The 24,938-nt window shown below is 37.8% G+C and overlaps 1 protein-coding gene across 2 annotated transcripts in view; it reads left to right on the top strand.

Annotated features, from left to right (window-relative positions):
- Positions 1-24,938, top strand: part of slc8a2b (solute carrier family 8 member 2b) — a 146,966-nt gene that overhangs the window by 104,757 nt on the left and 17,271 nt on the right. For both annotated transcript variants that reach the window (XM_073817503.1, XM_073817502.1), the window contains exons 4-7: positions 13,546-13,773; positions 14,715-15,056; positions 16,686-17,141; positions 22,487-22,863. In XM_073817503.1, coding sequence (XP_073673604.1) covers positions 13,546-13,773; positions 14,715-15,056; positions 16,686-17,141; positions 22,487-22,863 — 1,403 coding nt within the window. The remainder of the gene's footprint in view (positions 1-13,545; positions 13,774-14,714; positions 15,057-16,685; positions 17,142-22,486; positions 22,864-24,938) is intronic.

Raw genomic sequence — 24,938 nt, 5'->3', positions numbered from 1 at the left:
TATATTATTAATTATATTTATAATTATCTAATTATATACAATATGTTTTGGCCACCCTAATTTTTAATTCTTATGTTATTTTTATTTATTTATTTATTTATTTATTTTTGGTTGTTTAAACAAATCTTTGTACCAGAAGTATTACTGGAACAAAAAAGCCAACTTTTATGATTATATCATTTGTATAATATTTATTTCTTTCAGACGTAAAAAGTCAGTCCTAAAAGTCTCTGCTTAAGCTAATTTCTTCACCCCCTCTCATCCCATCATCGCAGAATTTTGATGTATTTATCTGGCCTGCTTTCCAGAGGTTTATTATCCTACTTTCACTTTCTTCTGGTCCGTCTTTATCTTTATTTTAAAACAAATGCATTCTTCTCCTTCTCATTTGCTCTCCCACAATCCATCTTTCCTACCTTCCATCTCACTTTTATTATCTTCATTTCTGAATGGGACCCCCCCCTCCCCAATGTGCTGCAGGATGACTTCATCTAGTCTAATTTCTGGGTTGTAATAAGATGTTAATGGCGAGGCTGCTGGGGTCTTTGTAGGAATTAATAAGAACTAATAGAGCCTGTCTGTGGGGACAGCAGCCTGTCTTTAAGTAAACATTATGACTTCTCCAGGGGAGCTGTTGGCAGTGGGGAGCTGCTAAGGGACTGGGCTTGATGAATCATGAAGCTGTGGGATAGATCATTTGCTACTTGATTCTACACCAGTAGGGCTAATAAGGCCTGTCTGCTTGACTGTCTGATTGGATAGGCTAACATTGTGTATGTACATATTAATGTATCAGGTTAATGTAACTGAAACATAGAAGTATCCTATAGGAAAGAAATGTCATTAATAGACATACGAAAAAATAAAATAAAACCAAGAATATTGGATTATGTTTTACAAAAAAATAAGTTTTTTTTAGCATTCTTGCTTTTGTTTCTCCTGATCTTAAGAGCCAAACAATCTTACATGCATTTCCTCTTAAGTTTCAGAAGACACTGAAGGATTACAAATTTAAGAATCTGTTAAAGATTTGTTGATCCTACATTGTATTTAGCATTTATGGTAAATATGAGGACATCAGACAAATTACTCTCTCAAGCAAAGTTTGTAGCCAGAGGTTCCTGCCAGCTCCTGTTCTCTTACAGTTCCTGAACAAGTTTCCCAAGTTAAGTGTGAATTCTAAGCTCAAAGTACAGCTATGCCTTTGTCTCTATGATAATGTGAAGGTATAGGCAATACTGTCAGACTGATTGGATTAGCACCTATGCCTTTGAATGACACTGTTATGATAATGAGATCAGGGCTGGGGGAACTCTGGTAATGGGTTGATTCCTGTATTGCATTTGCATGCTTTGTTTAGATTGTCTCCACCTCTATGTATCCCTCCCCCTGGAAAGGTATATAAACTATAATGTATCTGCCTTAGTCAGACGACTTTTGATGACTGCAGCGACGCACAGCTAGTATCTCAATAAAGAGAAACTTCTGCTTCAAGATATCCAAACGTCTCCTGGTCTCAAAGAAAAAGTTCACAACAACACTTAATATTTGCTAGGAAACAAAATTCTGCACCTGAAAGTCAGACATTTCAGTATGATTAAAAAATAATAATGTTTCATTTGTTAAAAAAAAAAAAAACATTAAATGAATAGTTATTAATAACAAACCATGATGAATTTGTTACAATTGTAAATAAAACATGTTAAAGCAAAAGTTGTTTAAACAAAAATACTAATGTTGTAATAAACAATTTTTTTTATTAATAACAAAAAATAATATATATTTTAAAATAATTGATAAGTTATTGATAAGAAAAATTTTTGCAGTGTGAAAATGCCATTTAGTCTCTTGTAAATGTGATTTTGTCTAAGATCATCTGTTGATGTATATAGCCAGAGTAGAGCAGTTAGATGTATGTGGGTCTCTGTAGTTGTAAGTGAGTTGGTGTTCAGAGGTGAACAGTACCTGTTGTGTGTTACTGTGAGGTACTGAGATGCGACAGGTACTGAGGTGTGCTCCAAATCCCCAGGGAGACAAACGCGAGACCCCCCTAAAAGCCTTAGCGGCTTCACCACAACTATGTTTGATCTCAGTCAGTGCATGCATTGTGTTTGTATGAGGTAAAGAGAAAAAGAGAAAGACGCACAGACTGGATGCTTTGCATCAGCAAAGAAAACCCTCTTTTTTACTCTTCAGCTTCCTGAACTTCACTTCCAACACCCAACAGTGTGTGCTCTTGAACACTGGATCTAGAATTAGAGGGGATCTCTTCTCCCCCACACTCACAGATGCTCAGTGTGCCATCACATTTGAGTATGGCAGGTGGCACTCTTGTTTTGCATATACTGTAGAGGTGGCTGGTGCTAGTAGTCACACTTTTTACTCCATTGAATATTACATGTTTAATATTAGCTTAAAGACATGTGTGCAAAAATCTATTGAAACCTATCACAAGTAAAAAAATATTAATAATGTTGTTTATTAGGACTAGGACCAGGACAGGAGCTCTGTTGTACAGCATGAAAATGAGTCTTGTCATGAGCATTTGTGAGACAACTAAACAACAGAAACTCTGTTCTTGGGGAAGAAAAAAAGATGAAAAAAAGCTTCTCCTTCATTTGCCACACTCACTCTTCTCTCAGCTTACAAACCAACAAGGGGCAGAACAAACAAACAAACAAGGCAGCTAATAAGCCAAGGAGCCAATGCTCACTGGAGGTTTGGTATTGTAGCGTGTTCTTTATTCCATTCTTATCTCCTGAGCAGCAAGCGCAAAAGAGGAACCGTGTAAGCATTAAGATTACATCGTTGCGCATTTGTTACCCAGGAATGTAAGACGTGAGGGCTCAGTCGCCGTTGAAAGTCATTCCCGGTCCCTCTCTGGCACTTCTAAAGCATCTTAAGTGGAAAAGGTTGTATGAGAGAGAGAGAGGGAAGCTAATCTTATTAGCGCACAGTGCTCAACACTCACCGATGGACTGCAATGCTGGGACAGGGGAGTTTGGCTCGCTCGTCCTTGAAACAACCCATTTTTCCTCTTACACCTTCCTGCTCTGCTTCACTATGAGTGCATATTTTCTACCAGTATGAATACTTACTTGTAGCTGGTTTATGCGGCAATGGATCACTAAGAAGCCATTGCAGAGATTTAGAAACTGTTGACATGTAGTTCTGCAAACATTGTTGCCTGTTGAAAGTTTTGTAATTGAATGATGAATGAGCTAATAAGTCAAAGGAATTTCTCAGAGCACAGAGACAGAGGAGTGATCCCCGCCTATTAATGTAATAATCTAAACACACTGTTCGCAAACTGATTTGTTTGCAGGTTGACGAATGATGTGATTTTTTTCCCCAGTTTAACAGTAATATATTTTTTCCACTTTCAATAATGCAAAAGTATTAAATTATTAGTATTTTTCAATCAAACTTAAACATGCTTTATAAAAACATTATTGTTTAGTAATATTACTTAACATTCTAAGAAAATTTAATAAATGAAAACAAATAAATAAAAAAAATACATATTAATGAATTTTCATTACACAAATATGAATTTAGTAGATTCTGTATTAAAATCCTGAGAACAAAAACCAAAGGCATTAATGACATATCATTATTTTTAAAATGTTTTTTAGAGTTAAAAAATCACATGAAATAGATGTTGGTATTATACTGATCTTTAGATTTTATTTCCTACATGTGAACAAAACACTTGTGTTATTTTACTTATTGCTGTCATTCATTTTTAAAATATATAATGTCAGTATACACTATATCCACAATATGTGGATTTCTGATCACCTTCTTTCTAATAACATTTGAAAACATTCTTAGGCTAATAACCAGGGTAGGGTTGCACCAGCCATTCGTAAGTTCTTACTTAAATTGGAACATTAAGTCCACACTAGAGGCTTAGTAACTACTAGCTAGTTTGTAACTAAATCTATACATTATTTGGTTGCACCAGTTGTTTGTGAGGCAGGACTTAACTAGTAGTTTGTAAGCTCTCCATAAAGTAATGCGTAGTCGCATAATATGACGTTTACACTAAATCATCCAGTAAAAAACCTTCAAATATGCGAGCAGAACTTGTTTATATGCTATGAATTTGAATGTATCCTTCATTCTAACTTCTTTTGCCTCACTTACTAACGGTAAAAACAAGTTTCCATTAAAAACTAAACAATAATAACATTAGTCTATATGTAAGCCATTTTTTGTCCAGGGTCACATATGTAAATAACATTCAGAGACTGTAACTAAAATAAATAAGGAAATTAAATAAAAAATTAACACTAAAAAAAGAAATAAATGCCATTTATTATTATTTCATCTGACATGTGCAACACGAAGCACACAGAGTCGCGCTGTAGATAGGGTGTTGAAGATAAAAATAGAAACAATTACGTGTATTTATATATTGTTCTCTCTCTTAATATGTATGTGAGTGGAATTGTCAGCAGCATCATGTATGCCTAAAGGACTGAAGGTTGTCGGTTAAAAGAAGAGCATGATGCAGTTTACTCAGTCTGCTATTTTATTCCAACCGTTACTTCTGATCAGACGCTTCCGTAAATATTTAGTTTATACGTAGAGTTACATTTAAACTAAAAAAATATTTAGTTGTAAGTTGTAACTTAGTGTCCCTTTACATCGCAACTGGTGCAACCGGCCCCAGTTGCTTAAATCTACTTAACGTGAATTTTTGTTAAAACCCATTGTCATTATGTTAAAATGTTAATGGAGGTTTTGAGGCACACATTGGTGCCCCCTCTGGTGGAAATGGTGTAACTCTCACCTGTACACCGGAGACCTAAATCCTAAACCTTAATCCCACTTTATAGAAACTGGTTTTAATTTATAAGAACTATGTAAGTATGAGAAGCATACAAAAACTTTTGGAGGCAACATATGTTCGCATGATGACAAGGTTAAAGTGAGCACCTGAAGTAAACTAATTCAAATTTTGATCAAGCCTAATAATAATTCAAAGTGTATTTTGGTTTCATGACTTTGATGTACCATTCACAGCTGACTTCTAACTCCCTGCTTTTGTCAGCAGAGCGTATAATTTATGTTAAATTGATTTGCTTAATGTGCTTAAAATACATTTTTTTTTTCCTTTGGAGAAGGCTGAATTGCGGTATTTTAAACCTGGTTAATCGCTTCTCTTTTTGTGTGAAAGGATTATGGACCGGCACACAGAATGAAACACCCTTTCTCTTTCCCACAGCTAATTGGGTGTGGGACTCTGTCAGCCCAAGGAATAAGCATTAATATGAGAATTTACATTTATTTTTTGGGAAACAACTGCCACCAAACAGTGGTTTTAATGCATTCTTTTGTGAGCTTCTTTAATTCAGGGCATTTAGATAGCAGGCTTTAACATCCTGGTGCATACTCTAAGGCCATAAGCTCATCAGTTCATTCATTTCATGCTGCATTTTATTAACATTGTGCTATTGACCAACAAAATGAAATACACCTGTAATAAAGTTAAAGTATTAAATTATGAACAGACTGATGACACAATAGACTACTGAGTACATAATGAGTAGGAAAGTCTCTTTAAAGTTTCCTTAATATCTCATTTTTTCTCTATTTATTCTTACTAGAGATATGAAAGTTTCCCCCCCCCCCCCCTTAAAAATAACATTATTAATTGTAAAAGTCTCTTTTAGAGTTTCAGAAGAGATCAAAACTGTTTCGATCTGTGCTCAGATTTTCCAGGAAAGCAAATCTGAGATTTTAGTATGAACTCAAAAAATAAATAAATAATAAATAAATTACTCACAAATTAGGTGCTTATTGTTGCTGATTAATTGTTTCTCCAAAGTATTAATTCAGTTAAATGGAGGCCAAATTGAGAGTTTCCTACTCTAAACCTGCTCTAAAATGAGCTAATATGTCAACTATTGTCTTATTTTATTACAATTATATTAGTCTATAAAAAAGGGGAGTAACATTTTGTTGTCACACAGTGTAACACAGTGTAATGTATTAGAATTAAATAAAGAAATTAAAAAAGTGGGAGAAAAGTTTTATTGAGCGGGAGATGGGTAAAAGAGTGTAAAGAATGAAGATTTCAGGAACAACTGTGGGATTAGGTGGCACAGCCCAAATCAGTGGGATTATGGGTGATAAGGTCCTGGTCTTAATTAGAGCAAACAAAATGAATGTCAGCCATGCTTGAGTGGACACAGGCTCGCTGTATATGATTGTCCACAGGAATGTGTATTTCTCTCTGCATATTCCCTTTTCTCTTCTCCTCCCTATTTCAGTCTATACCTTATCATTGTCCTTTTTCACTCACATTTCACTTTCTCTTTTCTTGGGATGTGAAGTGAATGAACTGAGAAGGGAAAACTATGCAAATATTTACAGACGCACACACACACACACACACACACACACACACACACAACAGCTCGACACAACATTTATTAAAATTCATGGATTACCACAAAAAAAAAAAAAAAAAAGCCAATTGTTTATCCATTAACAATAAAAAACATTTTTTTTTTTTTTTTGGTAATCCAGGATTTTAATAGATGATGTCAAACTGAAAGTGAGCACATACTCAAGTGCTTGAGGGGGAAAAATCCTTGAACAAACAAAGCTAACTGTTTTTGTCTGTACCCCCTTTCTTAATTCTGCATGGTTCCACCCAACCTCTGAAGATTCAAGCACACCAAACTTGAAGCGCTGTATTGTAAATCCCAGCTACCTCCATATTCATCTTGTTACCCACTCCTGTCACTTAAAAAACAGTTAATGCCATTTTTTTATTAGACCGACAAAACATTTCTATTAATTATAGCAGAACTGTGAACATTTAAGCAAAATTTGTGGTTTTCATTTAATCTAAAAATATTTGTGAAGTAAGTAATTCTACTTTTTGTGTATTATTTACTTTTTCTAGACCATACTAGCATTATATTTGAACTTTTTAACATTTTACATTTTTTAACCTTTTTAATACTTGTCATAATTATTTAATGTAATGTACTGGTTGAAACTACAACAAGAAAATTAGGCTGCTGTATTAAAACCACGCAGTCATGTTTAGTGTATAGACAGATTAATTGATTAATTTAATCGTGTGTTATTTGTTGATGTATATGATGTTTATTTTTGTTAATTAAAAAAATAAATAAAAATCTACCACCACTGTCCTTATGTGACCCTTTAGGTATCTTGGTGGTCTTGATGAGGTACTGAGGAATGCACAGTTGTCATGGAAACCCAGTCCCAGACCAGTTCTGCAGCAGAGAAGAAGAAGAGAGTGGAGACCATCGTAGCCACCAAGAGTGCGCCCATCCGCACAGACATCAGCGAGAAAGCCGTGGCCTCCAGCACGACCTCCAATGGTACAGCTTCAACACTTCAACCTCTTTTCTCTTTTGGTTACTTGTCAAGCTTAATTTTCTTTTCTCCATTGATTCTGTCTGTTTGAATAGTTTAAAAGTGAAGTGTGCAATTTTTTGGATGTAAAAGTACTATCCAAGTAACACTGTGGCTCTGTAGCACTTCTTTTGTTGAGAATCTCAACCAGTTTGACACAGCAACAGCTGAAACAATGGTCTAAGTTTGAGGTGGGGATATCTGTTTGGCTGACCAGTAGCAGTGTGTGGGAAACCCGTTTAAAATAGCGGTCATTATTTTGGCAATTCTGTTATTTGCAAAATACATTCATTTCAGATAAAACTAAATGCATTTTGTACTAACTGTAAATTATTCACAATTTAACTTTGAAAGTGCCTGAAAAGCAGCAACATAATATAATTTTACACAAATGTTGCACTTTTTATTTTAACAAGCCAGGGTTGTTTTCGCCAGTTTAAAGTCAGGCTTGTGCACAATTCAGAATTTCAGAATTGGCCGCCATTCAATTCATGAGCTGGAATTTGAATTGAATTGACTCCGCCCCACAGGAAGTTGAATTTGAATTGGAGTTGGAATGACAGGAAGTGGAATTAAATTCATGGCAATTCAAAGACATTCCACACAGTCATACAACAGAAAGAATGTGTTGAATCTCACATACAATTACATTAATTTTGTAATTTAATAGCATAATTTCATTACACATAACTAGTCACTCCTCAACCCTGCATACATTTTGTTCCAACATATAGATAATGATCAAATTCTTGAAATAAATTACTCCCTCAACGTTTGATTAGTTTTGTTCAAAATGTTATTTTCATTTCAAAGTAATCAAATAACACAATGTAATCTGTACAAGAAGTTCAAACTAATATCATTTATACAATATGTAACGGAATCATATCTGACATATATTGTAAAGCTTCATTGCTAAACACTTCACTTATGTATATGAATTTCTTTGAATTTGTATTGAATTGCAATTCTGCTTCCTTTAATTCAAATTCGAATTGTAATTCTAGATCCGGTTTTTGACATCAATTCAAATTCAATTCAAATTCAAGAATTGAATTGGAATTTAGGAGTCATTCTCAGTTCAATTCTGAATTGTGCACAAGCCTGTTTAAAGTAGTCTATATATATATATATATATATATATATATATATATATATATATATATATATATATATATATATACTGGTCCTTCTCAAAAAAGTAGCATATTGTGATAAAGTTCATTATTTTCTGTAATGTATTGATAAACATTAGACTTTCATATATTTTAGATTCATTACAACACAACTGAAGTAGTTCAAGCCTTTTATTGTTTTAATATTGATGATTTTGGCATACAGGTCATGAAAACCCAAAATTCCTATCTCAAAAAATTAGCATATTTCATCCGACCAATAAAAGAAAAGTGTTTTTTAAAACAAAAAAAGTCAACCTTCAAATAATTATGTTCAGTTATGCACTCAATACTTGGTCGGGAATCCTTTTGCAGAAATGTCTGCTTCAATGCGGCGTGGCATGGAGGCAATCAGCCTGTGGCACTGCTGAGGTGTTATGGAGGCCCAGGATGCTTCGATAGCGGCCTTAAGCTCATCCAGAGTGTTGGGTCTTGCGTCTCTCAACTTTCTCTTCACAATATCCCACAGATTCTCTATGGGGTTCAGGTCAGGAGAGTTGGCAGGCCAATTGAGCACAGTAATACCATGGTCAGTAAACCATTTACCAGTGGTTTTGGCACTGTGAGCAGGTGCCAGGTCGTGCTGAAAAATGAAATCTTCATCTCCATAAAGCTTTTCAGCAGATGGAAGCATGAAGTGCTCCAAAATCTCCTGATAGCTAAGCTGCATTGACCCTGCCCTTGATAAAACACAGTGGACCAACACCAGCAGCTGACATGGCACCCCAGACCATCACTGACTGTGGGTACTTGACACTGGACTTCAGGCATTTTGGCATTTCCCTCTCCCAGTCTTCCTCCAGACTCTGGCACCTTGATTTCCGAATGACATGCAAAATTTGCTTTCATCCGAAAAAAGTACTTTGGACCACTGAGCAACAGTCCAGTGCTGCTTCTCTGTAGCCCAGGTCAGGCGCTTCTGCCGCTGTTTCTGGTTCAAAAGTGGCTTGACCTGGGGATGTTTCTACTCCAGACTCAGTTCACTGCTTCCGCAGGTCCCCCAAGGTCTGGAATTGGTCCTTCTCCACAATCTTCCTCAGGGACCGGTCACCTCTTCTCGTTGTGCAGTGTTTTCTGCCACACTTTTTCCTTCCCACAGACTTCCCACTGAGGTGCCTTGATACAGCACTCTGGGAACAGCCTGTTCGTTCAGAAATATCTTTCTGTGTCTTACCCGCTTGCTTGAGGGTGTCAATGATGGCCTTCTGGTCGGCAGTCTTACCCATGATCGCGGTTTTGAGTAATGAACCAGGCTGGGAGTTTTCAAAAGCCTCAGGAATCTTTTGCAGGTGTTTAGAGTTAATTAGTTGATTCCGATGATTAGGTTAATGGCTCGTTTAGAGAACCTTTTCATGATATGCTAATTTTTTGAGATAGGAATTTTGGGTTTTCATGAGCTGTATGTCAAAATCATCAATATTAAAACAATAAAAGGCTTGAACTACTTCAGTTATGCTGTAATGAATCTAAAATATATGCAAGTCTAATGTTTATCAGTACATTACAGAAAATAATGAACTTTATCACAATATGTTAATTTTTTTGAGAAAGACCAGTATATATATACACACTACCAGTCAAAGGTTTGGATACACTTCCCCATTCTCTTTTATATATATATTTCATCCGTCCCCAAATGCATTTGTAAAAACTATTATTTATTTACAAATTAATTTGTAGTGCACTAAGGTGTTGTCTGAGCACAAAAATAATTTAAATATGACCTACACACACACACACACACACACACACACACACACACACACACACACACACACACACACACACACACACACACACACACACATGTTGGGTTTACATGTTTTATGGGGACATTCCATAGGCGTAATGGTTTTCATACTGTACAAACCGTACTGTCTATCGCCCTACACCTACCCTATACCTAAACCTAGCCCTCACAGGAGATTGTGCACACTTTTACTTCCTCAAAAAAATCATTGTGCATGATTTATAAGCCTGTTTCCTCATGGGGACCTAAGAAATGTCCCCACAAGGTCAAAATCTACTGGTATTACTGTCCTTGTGGGGACATTTGGTCCCCACAACGTGATGAATACCAGGTACACACACACACACACACACACACACACACACACACACACACACACACACACACACACAAACTAACTGGATAAAACCTCTGAAAGATGATGCCCACTTCATGACCCCAATGACATGTCCATGCTCACTCCCAACGACTAGTCTTGGTAAGGAACGACTGAAGCATCTCATCTTATGATCCTGTAGATCAGGGCCCGTATTCATAAAGAATCTTAGTGCAAAGAGTTGCTCCTAGTGACAAAATTCTAAGAGAATTCTTAGAAAAGTGGGCGTTTTCCCTTAAAATTAAAGAAAAGATCCTAGTAAAGAAAAAAGTAATTCAGAAAGAATCTTAACCCTTAAAAGAGGTCTTAAGGTCCAAATTGTTAGGAGTAGGGAAGAGGACTTTTAAGAGGCTTAAGAGTTTCTTTAGCAGTGGATAACACTGACAAAACATGAGGAGGGCAATGCAATATTTGCACACAATGCATGACAGTGATTTCACTGATGCTACACATGAGATTGTGCAGAGATAATGTTTGTGACTTATTTTATTAGAGACATGCTAACATCTCTGACAAAGTGCAGAAATGCCATAGTGCAGAAATGGAAGAAATCACTACATTTATTACATGAACTTATTTGGCAACTGGAAACAATGCAACTATGCAGCAGTAATAATTTGGGTATGTTCACAACATTCTATAAGCAAAGAGATCACACAAACAATTACAGCACTTTCACAACCTTAATGTGCTGCTGTTCATTACCTATCAAATACATTAAATACAACATTAACAGCGTGGTAAACAAAAATATATATAAACATATAAAATATATAAACTTATATAATATGTGTGTTGCGGTAAAACAGGAAAAATGATGCCTATAATTTCAAAGTGAAGGCTTAAACTAGACCCTACACTTAAAAGTACTCTTTTATTTCCTTCTTGGACAACCAACCAATCACAGTCTTTAAAATGCTGTGTCATCGCTAGCAACGGGGTCGACCCCGCCTCCACACTAAGATAAAAGTTTTTGTCTTTTCTTTGCTCAGAGTTGCTCTTAGATTGATCCTGAATCACTCTTAAGCTAAAACTCCTACGTAGGAGTTTTTAAGCTAAAATAAAAGCTTTCTGAGAGGATTCTTAGAATCTTTATGAATACGGGCCCAGATCTCTCGCTAATGAGGGTCCAGATCATGTTTATTAATGAGACAGAACACTCCCGGGTTCGTCCCTCGTCGTCCACCGCATGGAACCGACATGTCTGCCCTCTCAGATCTGTGTGAGTCTGCCTGCGGGAGACGCGCACCGCTGTGTCGGCCATCATTTAGCACATCTAGCTGAGCTTTATTGCCTCACATTTGTCTCTCTGCGTTGTTTGTCACTCTGCATCACGAGATCTAATGTGTTAGGACATCCGTCAGGCCACAGAGCTTCACTCAAGGGTTTCACGCACACAGCGGGGTTATTGTTGTACGGATATCGCATCTAAACAACCTAATCACAATGCATCGTTCATCTTGAGATACTGCAGTCTTCAGTGAAGGAGTCACAGGCAGGCAAAATATTCAGTGGATTTTTGGCGTCAGATGTGTGAAATCTCATCGCAAGCTCAGCTGGAAGGCAGGCACAGGGTGAATTATCTGTTTGTCACAGACCGATCCCAAAGGCTCGCTGCTCTGGGCTGGTTTTGATATAGAGAATGGTAAATCAGTGATAGAGCCACATGTGCTGATAACCAACACCTGCAAGCTTTTTATTTCATTCTTACCCAAGGACATTTGCTTCGTTTTCAAGGATGTTCAGTGAATGTGACATACCTTGCATTCCATGCATTCAAGGCTATTCAATGTGAACTGCACCCACTGATCTGATGTTGAATGCAAAGTGACACAATCCGCTTGTCGTTTAATTGTTCTGACTGTTATTTGATTTAATTCAAGTTTTTAAACATAGTTTGCATAGACTGAATGCTGTGCTCTATTCAACTTGGAATACTGAATTTATACTGAAATCAGACTTCCAAGAAGATTCAAAACACGCATTTTTCAGAGATGTTGATGAATGATGTCACACTAACATGATGCCAGTGAACATTAACTTTCAGGGAAATAAAATGCAATCATCCTACATTGGATGATAGTAAAATCAGTTAGGCAAACATTAAGAGATAACATAAGGAATAATAATTTAATAAATTAATAATAAATGTGACCCTGGACCACAAAACCAGTCATAAGTAGCACTGCTATGTTTTTAGCAATAGCCAAAAATGTTTTTTATGCCAAAAATTATTAGGATATTAAGTAGAAATCATGTTCCATTAAGATATTTTGTAAATTTCCTACCATGAATATATCAACAGTTAATTTTTGATTAGTAATATGCATTGTTAAGAACTTAATTTGGACAACTTTAAAGGTGATTTTCTCAGTATTTTGATTTTTTTGCACCCTCAGATTCCAGATATTGAAGTAGATGTATCTCGGCCAAATATTGTCCTATCCTAACAAACCATATATCAATAGAAAGCTTATTTATTGAGCTTTCATATGATGTGTACATCTCAGTTTTGTAAAATTTAGCCTTATGACTGGTTTTGTGGTCCAGGGTCACATATATAATACTTAAATAACACCAGTTTCAATTCATTGAAAGCTTATGTTTGAATGTTTGATTCAAGCAATAAATCATTTCACTTTTATGTTAATTTAATTTTGTTTTAAACAATACCTACATATCAAACACTTCACAACTATTTTTTCAGTCGCTTGGTTTTTATTTTGGTCGTGTGATGCTGAGTAGCCCCGCCCACAGTGAAATCTCATTAGTCCAAACTCCTCATTAAGTATCAGATATGTTGTAATTGGCTGATTTTATCATGTTTGTGTGTATTTCAGGTGTGTGGTCATGGGTTTGAGTCCGGTGAGCTCGGTCCGGGCACCATCGTGGGCAGCGCTGCCTTTAATATGTTTGTGATCATTGGAATCTGCGTGTGGGTTATTCCTGATGGTGAGGTGAGGAAGATCAAACATCTGAGAGTCTTCTTCATCACCGCCTTCTGGAGTATCTTCGCTTACATCTGGCTCTACCTGATCCTGTCCGTCATCTCACCTGGAGTTGTCGAGGTGTGTGTGCGTGCGTGCGCGCGTGCGTGCGTGCGTCTGTGTGCACCAATGTGTTTGTGTATTTATGAATGGGAGTAAATCTCACAAAACCTGTCAAGAATAGATCTTGGTCATATTTCATCATATTTGTATTCAGTTTTAAAATGTACACATTATTTTATAATATATATACATTAGAATATTTGCAAAGTAACTTAAAGTACATGCATATTTATGCATATTATAAAAAAAAAACTCACCAAAAAATATGGTGATGTGTGTTTGCGTGTGAAAGAAAATGAACACTCTTTTTGAATTGTGACAATATCTTCTTGACAGTTAAGATAATGCCAAATCTCATCAATAAATAGCTAAAAATCTCTTTCTCATTATTGAAATATGAAAAATAGGCCTAATGGTATAGAGTAATGAGAATCTAATGAGAATCACTATTGAGAATATGGAGAATTGCCACACAAAAAAAGCACAGTAACTGTCTGGGCACAATATGTTTATGGGAGTTTGGCTGGGAAATTTGCATAAATGTCATGAAAATAAAGAAAAACTGTGCCCAAAAATCTATTTTTATTTTCTTAATGGAAAATATATGCTTGTAATGTGACCCAAACATGTTGTTAGGAAATATGCTCATATTTACAAGTACGATATGTGTGTGACAAACACTTTCTACTTTACCAAGTCATATAAAATGGTTATAAATGTTGTTTATTTACTGGTACTCCAGAAAACAAGACCATATTGAGTCATTTGTAATGGTGAAGTGAGCTGGTACCGAGCTGTTTGTCTCTGTTAAACTTTAATGTAGGAAGCGTTTTTTGCTTGGGTTGTTGTGTGTGTTTTTCTCTTTTTTTGGCTTGCTGTGGTCTTTTATTTCCAAAGCACTAATCTGTTTACTTTGTGCTTGCTTTATTGGTGTGTATGTGTGTGTGTTTGTGTTGTAGGTATGGGAAGCTCTGGTGACTCTCTGCTATTTCCCCGTGTGTGTGATTCTGGCCTGGATTGCTGACCGACGCCTCCTTTTCTACAAGTACATGTCCAAGCGCTACCGTGCCGACAAAAGGACAGGGGTTGTTGTGGAGACCGAGGGGGACATGACCCCTAAAGGTATGGAGATGATGATGGACGGCAAGTTTCCGCTGAGGGGCGGAGCCGTAGGGATCGGCACACAGGAACATTACCAAGATGGAACTGGCACAACAGGCACCATGGCAACTCTACCCAACTCCAACAGCACGACCGTTTACATGGAGGGTGCCAAGGACCTGGACGAGAGCCGTAAAGAGGTGAGAAAAGACAAACACCGTCATTTAAACATTAACATTTATATGTCAGTACTCACACACACAGTCATAAATAAAAGGAAGTTCATCTTGGTCCACATGTTTCTCCTCCTGACAAACCGAGACACTGTACTAAAAAGTATGGAGCAACTAAACATGGTGATGGGAATGCATTTCAATGCATTTACGTTTCCCCCAAGAAACGATCCCAAAAAAGCCAAGAAATTTGACATTTGCTTGCAAAATATTTGTGATGAAAAAAATATGAGATGGCAGGAAAAAAAATTATTTCAATGCTTTTGCATACACTTGCTAAAGTTTTGCATTCTTTCATTCTGAGAGGAAGAGAATACTTTTTGTGAGGTATGAGAGGTGTGAGGTAATGCAAAAAGTTTCTCAATCAAATGCAAATTAATCTATTATTATAAGTAATCTATTATTTTTGCAAGAGAATGCAATAGTTTTGTGAGAGAATGCTAAAGTTTTGTGAAACTCGTGCCCATCCATTACCGATGGTTAAGGGTAATCAAGCTTGACTTGCTGTCCTGAAAGGAGGCTCGAACCCAAGGCTCGGCTCGAGCTCCGAGGTGAACACCCCCATTGTGGTACTACCTAAGTAGGAGAATAAGAGAAATAGAGGTGGAGATGGGGAGGTGGAGGCATGCCGGAAGAATTGATGTTGAGACGGTGCAATGAGTGCTTCTTATATAGGCTTGTAATGATGATTGACAGGACGGAATGATTAGACTCCCCCCAAACCTGTGTTTCATTTTTTTTTCAATCACTACGTTTCTTTAGTGCTCTGTAAAAATGTCTGTTAAATTTAAGAGACTGATATGTTGATTGTGTGTGAATGTGTGTATTTCCATGTGACTCTCAGTCCTGCAGAATCATGTTACTAAGGAGCAGCTCATGTGTTCAATTTTTTACAGCTTAATCAGCTGAACTCACAGCAGTGGAAAGAGGCTGAACACTTAATATACTTTACATTGTGTGTCATGAGTGAAAATGACTGAAAATCAAATATGATCTTACCTCAATACCTCCAGTTTACAGTGAGCATCCTCCAGTACAGCAGAGAGAAAATTAACTGAATTTCTTAGTTTATTCCCAGACAGATTCAGTTCTCTCAGGTGTGAGGAGTTTGATCTCAGAGCTCAACCACAAATTAAAATGTAGTCATTTTTTTTCCAAACCCATATGATGAACACAAAAGAAAAATGTTGGTTGGAATTTCCAAATTATTGTTTTCCAAGAGTGACCAGTGGCAGTCAAACTCCAGAAAAGACAAAAATATCCCTAAAAGAAGCCGCTAAAGTGCTATATTCCAAGTCGTCTTACGTAAAGTAAGAAGTTCTGTTTGGACAAAAAAATATTTCCTCTTACTAGAGTACTCAAATCGAATTTGCACTTTTGTCAATTAATCATGATGTGTGAAAACCAATGCGGTTTGGTGTCATTGATGTCAAACCTGGCCAATTGGGTCTTAGCAAATCAAGTATGAATAACCGCAAGCTTTCAAATTTGAAAGCTACTTCGATTTTCTGGTTTGGCACAATGTGAGGGTGAGTAAATAATGATAGAACTTTCATTGCACAGCACTTTCTTTGACCTTTGAATGTTTCTTGGCAGGTGATCCGTATCCTGAAGGACCTGAAGCAGAAATATCCGGATAAGGAGTTGGATCAGCTGGTAGAGTTGGCCAACTACTACGCCCTCCTCCATCAGCAAAAGAGCCGTGCCTTTTACCGTGTCCAGGCCACACGCATGATGATCGGGGCTGGTAATGTGCTGAAGAAACACGCGGCCGATAACGCTCGCCGTGCTGTTGTGGCAGGCAGCACTGAGGCTTTGGAGGACGACGACTTGGCCGTCTGCAGCCGCATCTCCTTCGGGAGTGCTCACAGCCAGTGCATGGAGAACTGTGGTACTATCTCGATACCTGTGGTGTGTCGTGGAGGCCTGGGGGAGAGCACCTTCTACGTTGACTACTGTACGGAAGACGGCACAGCCAACGCCGGATCAGACTACGAGTACTGTGAAGGCACATTGGTGTTTAAACCGGGAGAAACCAGGAAAGACATTAAGGTGAGGAGGAGTGAATGGAAAACTCTTCTAAAATTTCTAAATGGATCATTTGTGGTAATTAGTAGTGTTGGGTTGGAGTCCACCTAGGTCGAGTCCAAGACAAGTCCGAGTCTTTAACCATTCGAGTCCGAGTCCAAAATGGGCCGAGTCGGACTCAAGTCCGAGTCTGAGTCCGAGTCGAGTCAGAGTCCGAGTCCAACTAAACACTACTGTTTGTCAGTATCTTAACCTTGTTTTAACCTTTACAACTAGAATAAGGCAATGACAAGGTATATTTTATGTATATTTTGGTCCAAAAAGACCAGCATAAACCAGCAAAGGACCAGCATAAACCAGCAAAGGACCAGCATAAACCAGCAAGGGACCAGCATAAACCAGCTAAAACCAGCATCCCAGCACCAGAACATACCTAACCAGCATATGCTGGTTTTTCAGCAGGGGTCCTGCTCAACAAATTTAAAGTCATGTAACAGAAGTTATAGCTTATGTATTATGACATATTTCAGAGTGAAATAGCTTTTAGAATGTGAAAAATTATAGGACAGGACTTGACTTTATTTGTTGTTTTATATTAAATGTATAAATTTAGTGGGGTGGGTCGGAAGCTTAGTGAATGAGACCTGAGGAGCAGAGAAATCACCTCTTATCTCTGTGGCTGTGTTTTGGGTTTTATATGACAGATGGTAAGACCTTAGACAGGGTAGATGGCATTTTAAAAAAAAATTCTTGGATGAAAATGAGGCTGTGAGGGAGGGTTAATGACAGTTTTTAAGTAGCACTCTATGGAACCCATGGAATAAAAGAGTAAAAAAAGTAAATTTGATTTTATATTTAAAAATTTCACGATTCCGAGATTATATCTCACAATTCTGATAAGAAAAGTCATTCTCCCTTTTCAGCTCAAAATTAATGAGTTTATATCCCACACTTCTGGCATTTTTTCCCCTCATAACTGACAAACTCACTACTGTTGAGGTAAATTGAGTTATAAAGTCCAAAATACAACATATAAACGACAAATTAAAAAAAAAATCTGAATTGTGAGATAAAATAGGTAAATGTCATATGACGCAGTCTGCTGCAGCAGGTTTATGCTGCTGTCGCTTTAAGACCGGACACACAGGTCACATATTTTGACACATCTGTATTTCTCCCAACTGTTCAAATTAACTCAAGACAAGGCCGACTGCATTTGCATGAATAATCTACAAGATGGTGCATTTTGACATTACTTTTCGTGTAAGCGTGTAGAAATAACATGCAAAAGAATGCTTAATTCAGCATTCACATGTTGACTGAGAGGCGCTTTCGGTGAGCCCGCTTTGGGCAAAGAAACCAGCTGGCTTTTCAAGTACTGGCAAGACTTTTAAACACGTGTGAATACTGAATGTCACTTTCGTAATAATGCATTGAGTCAGTAAAATTTCCATCAACTGTCCCTGGACTGAAAAGCTCGAGTCCAAGTCAAGTCCGAGTCAAAATGCATCCGAGTCCATGACAAGTCCGAGTCCGCTAAAAATTGTACTCGAGACTGGACTCGAGTCCGAGTACAAGTCCGAGTACCCCAACTCTTGTAATTAGTTTGTCCCAGCTTGTCTAGATGGTTAATTAACTGGATTACCTGCTAGTGCAAGATTGTCCAAGAGGGCGATTATCATAGAGGGCGAACGTCCTACAGAGTTTAGCTCCAACAGACTTGCCTGGATGTTTCTAGTAAGTCTGAAAGACCTTGATTACTTTGGTTCAGGTGTGATTAATTAGGGTTAGAGCTAAACTCTGCAGGCCAGTTGCCCTCCAGGAACAGGATTGGGCACCCCTTGTTTGACCTTGTCTAAACTGATCATTTATGGTCTTTAGCCAGTTCAAGGTGTTATAGCTCAGGGCTGAGCAACTTCGGTCAGGGAGGGTTGCTGACCTGCAGAGTTTAGCTCCAACCCTAATCAAACACACCTTCCTGTAGCTTTCTAGTGATCTTGAAGACAATTATTAGCTTGTACAGGTGTGTTTGATTAGACTTGGAGCTAAACTCTGCAGGACAGTGGCCCTCTAGGACCTAAGTTGCACAGTAGCAGTCTGAACTACCTGCTAGTGAATCTGGTCTCTGTTGGGGTGGTTTCAGGTATCCGAACTTCACTTGAAAGTTGCTTTCTAAACAATTTTTTTAATAACATATCCACAACATACAGTTTGGTCCATCTGAAACCTGTAGATAGTCATTACTCATTAGTTTGTTTAAGCTGGTCTAAGCAGCTTAATACATTGAACTACCTTGCTAATGGATCTAGGCTGACTATGGTCTCAAATACCTGAATACTCTGAAGTGAAACCAATGATTGATCATCATATCAGAATTTCTGTGAACTCTGAGTTATTTTAAGTTGCTTTCTGCATTAGTTTCTAAGAACATGTCCACAACATAGAGTTTGGTCCAAATGAAACCAGTAGTTGATTAGAGTCGGAAGTAATCTTTGCAGGACAGTGGAATTCGAGGGCCAGAGTTGAGAACCCCTAAAGTCGATGATTTTACACGGTTTCTACCTTGTCTAAACTGATCATTTATATTCACTACCTGGTCTAAGCTGGTCAGCTGGTTAATAAATTGAACTACCTGCTAGTGAATCTGGTCTCAACTGGGATGCCCTCATGTATGCATACTTGGCATGAAAGTTTTCTAAGAATGCATCCACATCACACAGTCTGGTCCATCTAAAACCAGTAAACCAGATGGTTTAACATGGTTTCTTCCCTGTCCAAACTGATCATTTATATTCATTAGCAGGTTCAAGCTGGTCTAGTTGGTTACTTGGATGGACCCAAGTATCCAAATATTGCAGTGATTGATCATGAAAACTTGTGTGAACTTTGCAGTACTATGAGTTGCTTTGATGTTTTCTTAGAACATGTCCAGCAAAGACTGAAAGGTTTAATCTACAGTAGTACTAAGTCTTTTACATCCAATAGTAGGAATCTTTAATGAACACACAAGTCCTGTTGGTACCTTAAAAACTGCTTCCATAGAAAAAAAGACTTTCATTCATGTAGTACATTTCCTTTTAGACAAAAATCCACTCCACTGAGATGGACAAGGCCATGAAACCATAGCAACAGTGCTGAAGTGTCTACATGGACACCAGTAATCTAATTAATGACCTTATTCTGAATAAGACAATAATATGATTAAGGTGTTTACATGAGTTGCTTTTAGTATATTCCTTTCATGTTCCCGTTTTACATGTTATAGTACATAGATCGATTAATGACACACATCATTACATCCACACGCGACGCTATCAGTTCATCTTCCTTATAGACTTTTGGATGTTTCGGTTTTAATTTTACAAAAGCTTGAAGTGGCTCTGGACATATGCAACAATTTTTTTAGAATGTGCGAGTTAAAATTTGCCGTGGTTGCATTTGTGCGAGTGCATGCTGTGCTGCTCCAAAGCGTCTGCTCCATACAGCGAGCGTTTCAGAGCCAGTCAGTTTTTAGGGAAAAAACAAACAAACGCAAGCACAGTCACCGAAAGACAGTTTAGTTTTACTTTTTTTGTTTGTTTTCATTTTGAAAACCCTGTTATCTTTGCCGTTTTGCCGTATTACGCTTTGGAGGCTTTCTTTTATTATTTTTTTATTAATTAATTTGATTGCTCAGTGTTTGCGCGCCCTGTAATAAATTGTTTAGTTGGCATATAACACAGCATGTGATGGAGTCCATGCCTCGTCTTATTAGTTTTTGTTAATAAATGCTATATAAGCTAGTTTTATTTTATTGTTGTTATGCTGTTTAATTAAAAATAACAAATCCATCTTTTAAGAATTTGTTTTAATCTTAAAATTGATAGGTGTAGCCTATATATGTAAGCAAAACCAACACTGTAAAAAATTTGCTGTAGTTCTGCAGCTGGTTGCCAGTAACTTACTGTAGATTTTTAATTTATGTTATTTACTGGCAACAGTTTGTTCAAAGTTAAATGAACATTAAACATTAACAAGTCTTTGTCTTTACAGAATAAAACTATAAAATAACAACCTACTGCAAAGCATTCTGGGAACCAGAAACCTTCATCAACCTTTTTCTGTTTTTTTCCTTCAGATTTTGGTTCCCAGAATGCTTTGCATGAGGCTGTTATTTTAGTTTTATTCTGTAAAGATAAAGACTTGTTAATGTTTAATGTTCAATTAACTTTGAACAAACTGTTGCCAGTAAATAGCATAAATTTAAATCTACAGTAAGTTACTGGCAACCAGCTGCCAGTAATACTGTAATTTCTACAGATTTTGTTTACAGTGAAGATCATGAATTCGAAAGTAAAAGTGAAAAGCATCCTAAAACATTCCAATAGCGGAAATCCCGTTCACAAAATTAAAATCACAAATAATACTAATGAAAAAGAACGGGTTGAATGTTAAATACGTTTCCATAAAACTATAAATTATGATAACAGACAAACTATTTATCAGGAATGAGCATTGATTAATCCCATGTTGTAGCAAAAAATAAATAAATAAAAATGAAACCAAAGCATGTGCACGTGCAACTGTTATGCCGCGTTCCAGGCAACCCTTTACCCCAGTTTTTCCAAAACTTCTACCCGTGAAAGTGCACTGTAAAGGCAGTCAAACCCGTGAATTCCCACCCGTGAACTCCTACTAGATCGACGTACTCCCAGTTCAGAGTTCTGACGTGACATAGCCCACGAAACAACAATAAAGCCTCTTATGCAACTGGCACACTGTCAAAAAATAGAGTTTAGGACAATATAACGTTGCAATCAAATTATTAATAATATAAAAATAATAAATGCTTGGCGTGACTTGCCTGGAACGCTACAAAGTCCTGAGTTGTGGTTTGAAGACGTGATTTACGAGCTCAAAAACTTGCCTGGAACGCAGCATTAGTGTGTATCCTGTAGCAAAATGTGGCGAAAAGTCCTACACTACGGGAATAGTGTGATTAAGGTGTGTACATGTCTTCCATAATGCGACTAAAATAGGAATACTCCACCTGTCTTAATTCGATTTGTGTTTACTTCAATTATGACTTTAGTCGGATTAAATTAATCAAAAATCTCAGTTTACATGGTTGCTTCTTAATCAGAGTATTGTCTTAATCGCGTTAAAATCGGAATATTGTTGTCCATGTAAACATACTCAATGATTGACAGTCTCTCTGCCAAAAAGACTCAGACAGGATTCAGAGTGATGGAGACATTGAGCTCTACAAATCCATGTGAGATAAATGTTAAGTCCTTGGTGTACTTGGTGTCCAAGAACTAGTGCTGTTCATGTTCTGAGATTTTTTTTTAAGTAAAACTGTTTTACTGAAAGTATGTCTGTCTTTCTAGGTGGGCATCATCGACGATGACATCTTTGAAGAAGACGAACATTTCTTTGTGCGTTTGTTGAACCTCCGTGTCGGTGATGCGGAGGGTATGTTTGAGAGTGACGACGCAGACCAGGCTCCCAAGGCCCGGCTGGTGGAACCCCTGATGGCCACGGTCACCATCTTGGATGACGACCATGCGGGGATCTTCACTTTCACAGACCACCTGATGCGAGTGAGCGAGAGCGTTGGTACCATGGAGGTGACGGTGGTACGGAACTCTGGCGCTCGTGGGACCGTGATCATTCCGTACCACACAGAGCCTGGATCAGCCCAGGGGGGAGGGGTAGACTATGAGGACACACACGGAGAGCTGGAATTCACCAACGACCAGACAACGTGAGTGTGGAAAAATGAAAGAAATCAGATTCAGCTGTGACTGACTGTGCGTAACATACTTCCACAATTCAAGGGTGTTCTCAGTGATTGCCATGGCATCACTAGGTTGTTGTTACGGTGTTCTGAGTGTTAACTCAATAGTTTCTAAGCAATTGGAGACTGAGTGGTTGCTAGGGTGTTCTGCGTGATTACTAGAGAGAGAGAGTTTTTGGAAGTTGTTATAATGTTCTGGATTGTTGCTAGAGTGTTCTGAGTGGTTAGTAAAAGAGTTGCTATATAGTCATAGTTCTAACTACCTAGCTAGGTAGTAGCTAGGGCACAATGGAGGGTTGCTTGAGTGTTTTGAATGGTTACTAGAGGGTTGCTAGGCAGTTTCTAGGGTGTTCTGAGTGGTTACTAAAGAGTTACTAGGCAGTTACAAAGTTGTTCTATAAGTTGTTCTAAGTTCTTGAGTATTTACTAAATAGTCATAGTTCTAACTACCTATAGCTAGGTATTAGCTACGGCACGATGGGGGGGGGGTGTTTGGGTGTTTTGAGTGGTTACTAGAGAGTTGCTAGGCAGTTTCTAGGGTGTTCTGAGTGGTTACCTAATAGAGAGTTACTAGGGAGTTACTAAGTTGTTCTATAAGTTGTTCTAAGTTCTTGAGTAGTTACAATAGTTCTAACTACCAATAGGCCTATGTCACACAACAATTGAATATCGAAGAACGTCTCTGAGTGGGGAGACGGCAGTTCCGGTTAGCTTTTTACAATGGCTGAGGCCGCCATTACGAATTCTAACGTCAGATTGAATGCTTTTCTGTTCCGGTTTCCATAGGAACCCATTCAAATAGCGTCCAACTATTTTTAATGTAGCTAACGTCCGCTGCTTCGTGTCATCTACACACTCATTAAAGTGAGGCACTGACAAATGACGGTCATTGCGACATTGCCAAGTGATGGCGCTGTGGAGCCATGTGCTTTTTAAAAACATTTTAATAGGTTTAACATTAGTTTATTAGCTCGGAATATACCCTAATTTGACTAGAAACAATGCAGACCGGAAATGCAAAGCATTCTTTCAGTTAAGAGTCGGACTTACTTCCATGTTCAGGAAAAACGTCTATATAGTCATTTTTCTAACTACCTATAGCTAGATAGTAGCTAGGGCACAATGGGGGTTGCTTGGGTGTTTTGAGTGGTTACTAAAGAGTTGCTAGGCAGTTGTTAAGGTGTCTAAGTGGTTGCTAACTGACTCGGATGAAGAAAGTCCTGCACCTTGATATCTCTTCTGGTCTCTAGATATGTCTTGGGTTTCTCCTCCAGATTTTTTCCACCTGGTGGACGATAAAACAGGTGAAAAAACATCCCAAGTTGCCTAGCAACTTCCTGGTAACCACTCAGAGCACCCTACATCCTGTCTAATCTCCTAGTAAAGTAACAGCTCATCCCTCTCTTTGGAGGTATTACTCATGTTCGTCGGGGCTTGTTCAAATCCCCCGGGTAGGAGCGATATTGACAGTGATGCTTGCGTTCTTACATTTTATGTGTGAGTCAGGAAGATCATTAGCGGATGCAATGCTTCCGTCTGTCTGGAGTTTTTTCTGTCTTTCCCGGATGAACGTGACACTGTTCTACATTATGGATGAGCACTAAACATTATGATTTTCCTGTGTTTTTCAGTGCTGGAGGTAAATCCAGCACCACTCAATAAATTAGTGCCTTTGCAAAGCTTTGTTGATTTAGTTTTATGTGCAATGAGGTTTATATTTGCACATTTTATCGTGAGTGGGAATGTGTGTGTGTGTGTGTGTGTGTGTGTGTGTGTGTGTGTGGGAGTGTATGAATGTGATTAAATATTGACATGCAGCCTTTTGAAGTGATTTAAATGCTGACATTTTCCATGATTTGTGTGAGCGTGTTTTTGTGCCTTTTTGTGTGTGTGTGTGTGTGTGTGTGTGTGTGTGTGTGTGTTCATTCATCAGCTCTTTTAATGTGATTTCATGTCAGGGTGGAGCGCTGCTGTTCATGACCCCAGAGGAACAGCATTAAGTATTTATAAGGCTGTGTGTGTTGTGTATGTGATTGTGTATG

The sequence above is a fragment of the Garra rufa genome, chromosome 14, assembly GCF_049309525.1.
Source record: "Garra rufa chromosome 14, GarRuf1.0, whole genome shotgun sequence".
Lineage (NCBI taxonomy): Eukaryota > Metazoa > Chordata > Actinopteri > Cypriniformes > Cyprinidae > Garra > Garra rufa.
This window is presented reverse-complemented; position numbering and strand designations above follow the sequence as displayed.